We start from the raw sequence: 12,436 nt of genomic DNA on the forward strand, positions 1-12,436 counted from the left end.
ACACACACACACACACACACACACAGACACACACACACACACACACAGTTTAGAATGTAAAGCAGCACTAACAGCATTGTGTGTGTGTGTGTGTGTGTGTGTGTGTGTGTGTGTTTTATGATTTCTTCTCCCACCTTGTTACCGAGCGTTCCTCTCCTTCCATCTGGACCCTGAACACAGAAAAACACATAACAACGTCACACAAACTGTTACTGGGGGGGGGGGGGGGGGGGGGTACTGGACATACTTTCATCTTTGCAGAAATAAACAGTTTTTTTATTCCCAATAAGATCAAAGACCTTTTTTTAATCACTGTTTAAATCTCCTGTCGTCCTCCCGGGTCAAATTGACCCTCCTCTCTTTCCATATTTCATTCTTCACTTCCTTCCATCCTTCATTGCGTTCCTCCCTCCCTCCTTACTCCTGTCCTTCCTTCCTTTATTCCTTCCTCTTTTCCTCCTTACTCCTTTCCTTCCTTCCTCCCGTCCTCCCTCCCTCCTTACTCCTTTCCTTCCTTTCTTCCTTCCTTCCTTCCTCCCTCCTTTCCTTTCCTCCCTTCCTCCCTTGTTTCCTTCCTTCTTCCTTCCTTCCTTGACTCGAGGACAACAGGATGGTTAATATATATATTTAGTCTGTCACTAATGTTACTCACTGTTTAAATCTCTGAAACAGAATCAAATGTCAACATGTTGTTAACCTTCTTGCTTTATTAGGAAAACCTATTACTCACTCTCTTCTTCACTTTATTTGACTTGAGTTTAATTTCCTGCCTTGATTCGTCTTAGAAGCAATAAAAGCGTATATAAACAGATTGTATTAGGTGTGGACTGACCTGCTTTTAAACGGTTTAACAGCTGATGAGCTCTATAAAAAAAGCTGTTAAAGTGTTTATTTAACAGCAGTGAGCCAGTAAACAGCAGCATCATCTCGCTCCATTGAAAGCTTCGTCCTGTTCTACTGACGCTTAAAATAAAAGGTTCAAAATAAATAAATAATAATCTCACCGGCTCTCCAACGACTCCACTCTCACCCGGCCGTCCGTCCGCTCCGTTTATTCCCTGCAGATTTAAACACATCATCAGACTTAATGACACACTGAAAATAATTATGAACACATTTAGCTAGCTTTAACTAGCTTTGTCACAAAATACGCTAATGAGCGTATGAGCGTTTTATAAAAGAGCTTTACTATCAATAAAACTCCTCAATAAACAGGAAGAAAGAAAGAGAGAAAGAAAGAGAGAAAGAGAGAAAGATGAAAGAAAAAATATAGATAGATAGATAGACACACAAAGACAGACAGACACACACACACACACACACACACACACACACACACACACACACACACCAGCCTGCATTTGAGCAGGTTAACTGGCAAAACAGACAGGTAGAATTAGCCAATCATAAAAGAAGCTCAGTTTCTGCCCAGCGACAGGTTGCTATGGCCCTACGGTTGCTAAGGGCAGCTAAGGCCCTACGGTTGCTAAGGGCAGCTAAGGCCCTGCGGTTGCTAAGGCGATTTGAGAATCTGCTTGGAAAATATTCTCAAAATTCTGAAGAATTTGGCTTCTGACAATGTCCCGAACAATTTCAAACTGTGAGAAAACCGTAACTCCTGTCCAAAAACTGAAAACACTGTGAGAGACACAGAAGCCGGCAGATTCTGACAGTGTTTATTTTATTCAGATATTCCTTAAAATGAGCGAGTAAGCTCAGTGCGAAGACAGAGTGAGATTCTTTTGAAAAAAGAAGACGATTACATTAGAGTCAGTGGGGAGCGAGACAGGGATTGCCGCCGATCTCGGGCCCCCCGTTTAAATTTTGTGCAGACCCCGTCTGTCTACGTCACATTTTATGAATCCCAACACCTATGTCTACATTTTAACCAAAAATTATTTGTCTCCTTTTTACGGTTTGGCCGTGAGCTCGAGTTAAAAATAAAAATTAAGGTTATTTTTTACTGCTTCTCTCACTAAAGCTAACTGACAAGATAAATGACAAGATGTGAATATAAAATATAAAAAAGGTCAAATATATTGAGATGTGATGGATCTTACCGGTAAACCTGGATTCCCTGGCTCTCCTTTGGCTCCTGGTACGGTGTTATCTCGACCTGGTTCACCCTGTAAACACACACACAATCTATTACTGTAACACACACACACACAATCTATTACTGTAACACACACACACACAATCTATTACTGTAACACACACACACACACACACAATCTATTATTGTAACACACACACACACAATCTATTACTGTAACACACACACACACACAATCTATTACTGTAACACACACACACACACACAATCTATTACTGTAACACACACACACACACACACACACACACACAATCTATTACTGTAACACAGACACACACACACACACACAATCTATTACTGTAACACACACACACACAATCTATTACTGTAAACACACACACACACACACACACAATCTATAACTGTAAACACACACACACACACACACACACACACACACACAATCTATAACTGTAAACACACACACACACACACACACACACACACACACACACACACACACACACACACACACACACACAATCTATGACTGTAAAAAAAGAAAAAGCTGATAGTAAATGTATGAGACGTTTTTCATTTGTCTTGTGCCAGACTCTCACATCTGCTTTATTAAACAGTTTCATGGTTCAGACTCTGGCAGCACTCCGGTTAACATGGCGGACAGATTGTGATGTTTATTAATGTTGAAATGAATCAACGGTATCTTTCACTGAGTGCTCTAAAAATAAAAATAAAACCGTAACCGTGAATAAAATCTATTGAACCCATTTTAGGTCAATCTTTAGCGCTAGTATGAGGAATGTAATGCACAGACAGATCATCAGGTTGTGCTATGGTTGCTATAGATACAGGTTGTTCTATGGTTGCTATAGATACAGGTTGTGATACGGTTGCTATAGACACAGGTTGTGTTATGGTTGCTATAGATACAGGTTGTGCTATTGTTGCTATAGATACAGGTTGTGCTATGGTTGCTATAGATACAGGTTGTTCTATGGTTGCTATAGATACAGGTTGTTCTATGGTTGCTATAGATACAGGTTGTGTTATGGTTGCTATAGATACAGGCTGTGCTATGGTTGCTATAGATAGAGGTTGTGCTATGGTTGCTATAGATACAGGTTGTTCTATGGTTGCTATAGATACAGGTTGTGCTATGGTTGCTATAGATACACGTTGTGTTATGATTGCTATAGATACAGGTTGTGCTATGGTTGCTATAGATACAGGTTGTGTTATGGTTGCTATAGATACAGGTTGTGTTATGGTTGCTATAGATATAGGTTGTGTTATGGTTGCTATAGATACAGGTTGTGTTATGGTTGCTATAGATACAGGTTGTGTTATGGTTGCTATAGATACAGGTTGTGTTATGATTGCTATAGATACAGGTTGTGCTATGGTTGCTATAGATACAAGTTGTGTTATGGTTGCTATAGATACAGGTTGTGTTATGGTTGCTATAGATACAGGTTGTGTTATGGTTGCTATAGATACAGGTTGTGTTAGCAGACTTTTCCAACATTTAGGATCATAAACATTTAAAGCAGCTTTTAATGCATCAGTGTTCAGTCTGAGGTATAATGGATTAACTCACCGGATCTCCTCTGAGTCCTCGATCTCCTCTCAGCCCCGTCTCTCCTCTGATACCTGGGATACCCTGAGGACGACAGATCAACCTGTCAATCAACCCGCCTCAGAGGTCAGAGGTCAGAGGTCAACGCCTCCTAGCCGCTCACTGTGACGGCTAAAGGGGAATTCCACTAAACTAGAGAGGGACGGTTCCTTCTCATGTTCCTCTGACTAATAAATAAACAATGACAGCAAAATATTTTATTCTTTCTGGACTGGATCTGCTAAATACTGTAAAATTATATTAATTCATATAAAAAAGCAATTTGAATGCATTTATTTTCTGTAAATAACAAACAAATTTAAATTCTTCTAAATGTCTGATAAATATGATGAGGTATTTTACTGGGTTTCCTGAACTTCCTCTCTCTCCTCTGCTTCCGTCTGCTCCCGTCGCTCCCTGCAAACACACAAACACACAAACACATAAACACACAAACAGCTGAGCACCAAAAAAAACCATCCAATCAGGTTGTTTCCTGAACACACCCGCTCATTTCCTCCGTAATGAAAATAATAACACAAACATTCATCAAATACTGAATCTGATCTCATTAGTCTGTCGTTTGCTGTGAATGTAAACTTCTACAGGTAGACGAGGAGACGATCTGTCCTCTTTATACTAAACTCTATATTAAACTTTATATTATGATTATATTATGGCATAAAAAGAGACATTCTTCTGATTCTGATTCCTCTCCAAGCTAACTCGGTTGGGTCGAGGTGTTTGAACCCTGTTGTACTGTTTTTGGTTTGTTTACCTCATGTGTTTGTTTTTTCGCTGACTAATTTATAATACTAGGTATATTAGTTATGTTGTTCTTTATACTACAAGCGTCTTCAGACTCTTTTTCCTTCTCCATTCACTGAAGATGAAGGCGTGTGAAATCCCCACTCTGCTTTTATCCCATGTTGTTGTCACATGGGATGGATGATAGAGAGAAAAGATGAGTACAATATGTGAGTGTTCAGATCAAAACCTTGCTGAGTGAGGTGAGAGAGGACATCTGGCTGACATGAGGCTCTCACATATGGGGGATTTTCCAGCACTTCTGCACTAAATCTGACACTGTAAACTAGAGTTTTCCAGACATAAGCATGACATGGAAGATGTAGCGATTGAATAAGCACTTAATATACAAGAAGTACTGCAGTATTATGAGTGATGTAGTATGCAGTATTACAGTAAAAGTACTGCAGTATTATAGTGATGTAGTATGCAGTATTTTAGTAAAAGTACTGCAGTATTATGAGTGATGTAGTATGCAGTATTACAGTAAAAGTACTGCAGTATTATGAGTGATGTAGTATGCAGTATTACAGTAAAAGTAGTGATATATTATTATATATGACATCATTGGATTATTAATAGTGAAGCATCAGTGTTAGAGCAGCATGTTACTGTTGTAGCTGCTGGAGGTGGAGCTAGTTTATACTACTTTATATACAGTTAGCTAGTTTACACTACTTTATATACAGTTAGCTAGTTTACACTACTTTATATACAGTTAGCTAGTTTACACTACTTTATATAAAGTTAGCTAGTTTACACTACTTTATATACAGTTAGCTAGTTTATACTACTTTATATACAGTTAGCTAGTTTACACTACTTTATATACAGTTAGCTAGTTTACACTACTTTATATACAGTTAGCTAGTTTATACTACTTTATATACAGTTAGCTAGTTTACACTACTTTATATACAGTTAGCTAGTTTACACTACTTTATATACAGTTAGCTAGTTTACACTACTTTATATACAGTTAGCTAGTTTATACTACTTTATATACAGTTAGCTAGTTTACACTACTTTATATACAGTTAGCTAGTTTATACTACTTTATATACAGTTAGCTAGTTTACACTACTTTATATACAGTTAGCTAGTTTACACTACTTTATATACAGTTAGCTAGTTTAGTCCAGTACCTCAACAATTGTACTCAAGTACTTTTACACAACAATTGAGTAAAAGTACGTTTTCACTGCTGTTAACTTGGCATGAATTTTATCATCATCATATACTGCACACACACACACACACACACACACACACACACACACGCACACACACACACACACACACAGCTGTGAGGATCGTACCTGTTCTCCATCGACTCCGTTCAGCCCGTCATCTCCTTCTGCTCCCTGTAAAGTCAAAACAGAACTGAGACTCACAGCTGATTTTTATTATTTTCTGTGTGTTTTCTAACGAGACTCTATCTGGACTTTATTGTTTATCCAAACATTCCTCGCTACATAAAGCACACACATTACTTCCTCACTTAATAGACTTTACATTCCAGCCGCTGCGTGTTACTCACCCTGTTTCCTCTCAGGCCTCGATTGCCCTGCAGACACACACATGGCAGTTTGAGTTACACACACATCATAAATGAAATAATAATAATTAATAATCACTCATAGCATCATGATCTAAAGTATTACTGTACCTTCATTCCTCTGAGTCCAGGACAACCCTGCACACCCTGAGGTCCGCTGGGTCCTGGACCGCCGCGATCACCCTGCAACACACACACACACATTCAGCTGTATATCATCACTGTGAGCCAACACTGACTCATTTAACCCTCTGTTGTACAGTTTACATGGTTAATATCAGGATATGGGTCATTTACACACACTGGAAGTCTAGATAAAGATTTTAATATGATTTCCCTTAGCAAAAAGTATACTTATTTTATACTAACACTGAGGCAGTATATACTTGAAGTTTACTTTTTATATACTATATTTTATATACTTAAGAATAGTATAGTGAAGTATACTTGGCTTATACTGAGACTAAGTACATTAATACTCAGACTTACACTTCTACTTTAATACTAAAGCTTATACTTGTACTTTAGTATACTATTTATTTCCTTCCTTCCTCCCTCCTTCCCTTCCTTATTCCTCCCTCCCTTCTTTCCTTCCTGCCTCCTTTCCTTCCTTCCTTCTTTCCTTCCTTCTTCCTGCCTCCTTTCCTTCCTTCTTCCTCCCTTCCATCCTTCCTTTCCCCCTCCTTTCCTCCCTTCCCTCCTTCTTCCTCCCTAACTTCCTCTTTTCCTTCCTTCCTTCCTCTCTCCTTTCCTCCCTTCTTTCCTCCTTTCCTTCCTTCTTCCTCCCTTCCATCCTTCCTTTCTCTCTCCTGTCCTTCCTCCCTCGTTTCCTTCCTTCTTCCTCCCTCCCTCCTTTCCTTCCTTGTACTTTAGTAAACTTTTTACTTCTTTCTGCCACAAAGTACTAATACCTAGTAAATCTGGATCCAAGTACAGAATGAGGTCAAGTCATTGACTCGTGCTTATATTTAATTGAGCAGAATCAAAATGTTTTTAGCTCTGAGGTTTTACCCCCGTTATAAACTTATATGTTCAACATCATATAGTATAGAACTAGTACAATGGCACTATATAGAAGAGTGTACTTGTGCTATACTTTAAGTATACTTCAATAAACTAACATGTGGACTAGAAGTATAAACCTAGTACACTAGTAGTATATAGATGAGTGGACTTGTATACTTGAAAGTCTACTTTTATAAACTTAAAATGACCTTATAAAGTAAACTTAAAGTATACTTTTATAAACTTAAAAATGTTCCAATTTAGTCTGAAGACATATTAAATTATTAAACTTTCTAGTACACTACAAGTCCATGGTCCGTAGTATACTTGCTATACTTACACTCAAGCATACTTAATAAAATGAACTTCAAGTATACTACTTTTTGATAAGGGTCTTTTTATTGTAATTAATGTTTTAAGTCTCTTTTACCTGCAGGACACTTTCCCCCTTCATGGTCGTTAAACTTTAAATTGAACTTGTAAGGCAATTTGTCTGCCAATCATTTTGTCATAAAACATTAAATGAAAGTTTTGCAAGACTTCAAGATGATTCTTGATATGTCTTGTTTTGTCCAAGCAATATCCAAAAGCCAAAACATTTCTTCTTATATAAGACAAGCCAAAGCAGCCAATTCTGCCTTTTGAGAATCAAAAACCAAAATATTTGGCTTTTTTGCTTGAGAAACTCACTCTGCCATCAATTGTTTAAAACTGACCGGTCAAATCCTGTTTACCAGAGAGCATCATCGCTGTCTGTAAGTAACATGCACTAATCATCCATTATCATCTCTGTTAACGAGAAGTAAAGATTTGAATTGTGGAGCTAGGCTTCACAAACTGTGTTTCAAGATTTCTGTGTTCAGGATTTAGTGATTAGCATAAACCCGCCCCTGCTGCTGTAGAGGTAGAAATACATTCAGCACACACTACTACTACTACAGTCTACAGTTAGCCAGTTAGCTGAGCTAGCCGCCGAGCTAGCCATCGGGCTAGCAGTTGAGCTAGCAGCAGCAAGCTCTCAGACGTAGCGTCCATGTTTCTGGTAGAGGTGGTGACTTTGATTGACAGGTACTTTGAAGCCTAATTTCATATATTTGGCGATTTTTTTAATCATTCAAATTTGGCAGGGTGGTCAACAACATACTTTTCTGTGGTATGTCAAACATATTTATTCTTATTTTATACAGACTATAATCAGTTAGATCTGTGACATCACAACCAGTTTGGAACCAATCGTGGTGTAATGTGCAAACTTAAATCCTGCAGCATTTAAAATCAGGAAAAGACAACTTTGATGACATATCACGATATTACAATATCCAAAATCTAAGACGATATCTAGTCTCATATCACGGTATCGATACAATTTCTATATTTTGCCCAGTACCTAGTTTACAGTGAAGGAGGAGACATCTATTTACATATTCAGAGATGCTAGATTTATACATGATGGGGTAGGAGGAGATGATAGTTTAAAGGATTTTTAAACCATAAGCCAATCATCAAAGAACACTATTTCTATGTCTTTCAACATGTCTGAAGGGGATAAATGAGTAAATATTGATGAATTGAATAAAAATGCACTTACGGCAACGCCCTCCTCTCCTGGGAACCCGGGGTAACCCTTCTGTCCAGTCTCACCCTGGATGTAAACACACACACAACAGCTTCAGTGGCACAAAAATCAGCTGAAACTGAAGTAGGAAATCCAGCGTTAAAACCAACCAGCTTCCTCAAGTTTCTTTGAGGATAACAAAATTGAAATGTGGAGACCTTCATGAAGACACATTCATAGCAGACAACAACATCTTTAATTCATACAACGATTTAGGCTGGCTTTACACGACAACGCTCCCGGGTGAAACCGACAAAATATTTTATCAGATGTGCCTTTCGTTTAGACGGCGACAGCGTTTTTGGGGCCTAAAAACGCAAAAAAATGAACCCACCCTCCAGAGTGGAAATCTTAAAGACGCTCCACCGTCGCGTTCCCGTCTAAAGGGTTGAAAACGCAAAAGTGTGCTCTGAGCTGCTCTTGGTGTTGTTGTATGGCACTGCTTCACAGTACCACCTAGCCACCTGGCATGCATACTATGTCAAATTTCACACACTTTTGCGTCACCGTGTGCATGCAGATTTCCACCCAAAGACGCTCGTCTAAACGCGAAATAAAAAGTGGGAACGCAACGCCACTTTTGCGGATTGTGTTCAGATCGTTGTCGTGTAAAGCTAGCCATAGACAGCAGCTACATTTGCACATGGTTGCCATCTCAAAATCACAATACTTTCTTTATTGATTTCTGCCAATTCAATGAAACAAAGAGAACAGAAATACAATAAATCAAGGTAATTACAGACGCTGTGTGGCTGATGTTGAGGGTGATGAAGTCCACTTAAATATGATAGAATCAGCCTGCCTGGTTTTATTTTAAATCCTTTCATTGTGTCAGTCTCTGCCTGCCAACAGGCTTCTACACTACTGCCAAGTTTAACTTCTAGTCTGTTTATCTCTGGTGTTTGCCGGTGCTTCGGGTTCATTAATCATCTGAGTACAGCCAGCTCTGCCATCAGCTGACATCTCCCTCCTCTCTGCCGGCTTCCATTTCTACAACGTCTCAGTAAAAAGGCGTTTCAGCTGAGTCTGAGTCCTGCTTTTGGGTCCAAGCATAGCTGAACCTCACAAATATGTGGGTGTGTGTAGGGATTCAAAATATATATATGTACATGTTATTAGCACTAAACATGAACTATTAGCAATGAAGATGTGAATTATAAAGACTTTGACTTAACCCTCCTGTTGTCCTCAGGTCAAGTAAGGGAATAGTAAGGGAGGAAGGAAGGAAGGAAGGAAGGAAATGAGTAAGGAGGGATGGAGGAAAAGAGGAAAGGAGGAAGGAGAGAAGGAAGGAAGGAAAGGAGTAAGGAGGTATGGAGGAAAAGAGGGAGCAAGGAAGGAGAGAAGGAAGAAAGGAAGGAAGAAGGAAGGAAGGAAAGAGGTAAGGAAGGAAGGAAGGAAGGAAAGGAGTAAGGAAGGAAGGAAGGACGAAAGGAAAGGAGTAAGGAGGGAGGGAGGAAAAGAGGAAGAAAGTAAGGAGTGAAGGAAAGGTGGAAGGAAAGGAGGAATGAAGAAAGGAAGGAGGAGGGAGCAAAGAAAGAGGGAAGGAAGGGAAGAACGAAGGAAAAATTAAAGAAAGAGGTAGTCAAAAGAGATGGGGTCAATTTGACCCGGGAGGATGACAGGAGGGTTCAATGAGTCAGTATCTCAGGTTAAGCAGCTGCTGTAGTCCTTCCCTTCATCCTTGAGGAAAACATCTAAACAGAAACTGAACATATTCCACACTGACCCTGGCTCTGCTTTTAATTTGAGCTATCAGCCGCTGAACCAGGCCTGATGTTTGTGTCTGCTTTCTCTCAGCCACGAGATGACTCTTCATTGCTTTTGGCACGTTTTCCCCAAACGCTCTTGACATCATGTTTAAAGTTTAAAGGCATATGTGAACCACACTCACCTTTGACCCTGGCGGCCCCCGAGAGCCGCGGAAGCCTTCGTGTCCCGAACATTTGCACATGACGCCGCAGCATTCCTTGTCTGACACTGCATCCTGCACACAGGAACAGAGACGTTTCCATTAGCTTTATTTAATGTGATGCTGTTTGTGTTGTCTTGAGTCTTTTGGGACAGGGGTGTCAAACATACGGCCCGTGGGCCAGAACCGGCCCGCCATCTGTCCTTCCTTCCTTTCTTCCTTCTATCTGTCCTTCCTTCCATCTGCCCTTCCTTCCTTTCTTCCTTCCTTCTATATGTCCTTCCTTCCTTCCTTTCTTCCTTCCTCCATTCCTTCCTTCTATCTGTCCTTCCTTCCATCTGTCCTTCCTACCTTCCTTTTTTCCTTCCTTCCTTCCATCCGTCCTTCCTTCCATCTGCCCTTCCTTCCTTTCTTCCTTCCTCCATTCCTTCCTTCCATCTGTCCTTCCTTCCTTCCTTCCTTCTATCTGTCCGTCCTTCACTATCTCTCTTTCCTACCTTTCTTCCCTCCTTCCTTTTGCCTGTCTTTCCTTCCTTCCTTCCTTCCTTCCTTCCTTCCTTCCATCCATCTTTTTAATGGTCCGGTCCACATGAGATCAAATTGGTCTGTATGTGGCCCTTGAATGAAAATGAGTTTGACACACATGATGTAGATAAAAACGTGTTTGGACTCAACTTAAATGAGAAAGTGGTCCAAACCTAAAATTGTGTTTTAAAATGAGCAAATTAATGAATGCAGAAGTTTACAGATTTGAATCAATGAAAGGTTTTCTGTGCATTAACAACGTTTTTTCTTAGAAATATTTTTCAATTGTAGGCACTATATTTAAGAAAATGTAAGATTAGATTTAAGAAAAGTCACAATGTGGGCAACTTCTTCATGATAAAATAATAATATGCTGTTTTAAATTCAACACATCACAGTAAATAAATATCAGGTTCAGTCGTTTAATTTCAATAAAGCTATTCAAGTTCACTGGAGTCTACTTGTTGGCCATTCTTTGACTTGCTGAGTAATCTGCATATTTTCTCCAGCCAGAAATTCCCTCAGGCTTTTTTCCTTCTTTTTTTTCATTCTGCAAACAGACATGCAAAGACAGGAAAACCAGTTCTGAGGAGATTAGTTGCTGTGATTATTATCATTCTGAGGAAACTGAGGAGTTATTTATTTCATTCCCCTGATTTCAAGGATTTTATATTTACCTTTGAAAAACCTGTTTTGTATCTGGATTTAACTTTTGGCACATTTCATTGATTTAAGAACATTTTTGTGGCATTCAACTGTCTTGTTTTTTTGTTTTTTTATAAAATTGCCCACCAATGGAGGGGAATGGGTCGCCTGTTAGGGGCGTTGATGATGCTAATGATGAAATCTCAGGAACGTTCAACATCCACGTGAACAAGTGACATTCAGTGATGTTAGGAGAGTTTGATGCATCAAAGTAAAAAAGAGAGGAGAGAAGGTTTCAGAGAAGAATAAAAATATAGTTCTTATTTTGTTTTTTCTTTAAATTAGGGTTGTCAGCGTTAACGCGTTAATCGCAATTAGATTAATGCAATCCATAATGCGTTAATTTTTTAAAAACGCATTTTAATTTGGCAAGCCGTTTTGTCCCTTCTGCTCACCTGTAGACGGCTCCTCTAGCTGTAGCGCTAAGCTTTGAAGTGGCCTCCTGCAGTAAACCTACCGCGCTGATGGAAAGTAAGAGAGCTACTGGACTTTTGAACGGCTTGTTTAACTTTGAAACACTTCCAGACGCTTCAGTTGACAAGTCAAAAGTAAAATGCAACCTGTGTCAAACGGAGTTTAACTACCACCGGAGTACGTGGAGTTTGAGTTAGCACCTC

General features: G+C 39.4%; 1 protein-coding gene across 1 annotated transcript in view; it reads right to left on the reverse strand.

Annotated features, from left to right (window-relative positions):
* The window catches only part of col6a4a (collagen, type VI, alpha 4a), a 72,510-nt gene that overhangs the window by 26,714 nt on the left and 33,360 nt on the right, over window positions 1-12,436 (reverse strand). Inside the window, exons 14-23 of the mRNA XM_053327359.1 lie at window positions 10,572-10,664; window positions 8,651-8,704; window positions 6,169-6,240; window positions 6,040-6,066; window positions 5,819-5,863; window positions 4,056-4,109; window positions 3,675-3,737; window positions 2,061-2,126; window positions 1,005-1,058; window positions 135-170 (exon numbers count right to left, since the gene is read on the reverse strand). Of these exons, the coding sequence (XP_053183334.1) occupies window positions 135-170; window positions 1,005-1,058; window positions 2,061-2,126; window positions 3,675-3,737; window positions 4,056-4,109; window positions 5,819-5,863; window positions 6,040-6,066; window positions 6,169-6,240; window positions 8,651-8,704; window positions 10,572-10,664 (564 nt within the window). The remainder of the gene's footprint in view (window positions 1-134; window positions 171-1,004; window positions 1,059-2,060; window positions 2,127-3,674; window positions 3,738-4,055; window positions 4,110-5,818; window positions 5,864-6,039; window positions 6,067-6,168; window positions 6,241-8,650; window positions 8,705-10,571; window positions 10,665-12,436) is intronic.

This window comes from Scomber japonicus, chromosome 10 (genome assembly GCF_027409825.1).
Source record: "Scomber japonicus isolate fScoJap1 chromosome 10, fScoJap1.pri, whole genome shotgun sequence".
In the NCBI taxonomy this organism is placed as follows: domain Eukaryota; kingdom Metazoa; phylum Chordata; class Actinopteri; order Scombriformes; family Scombridae; genus Scomber; species Scomber japonicus.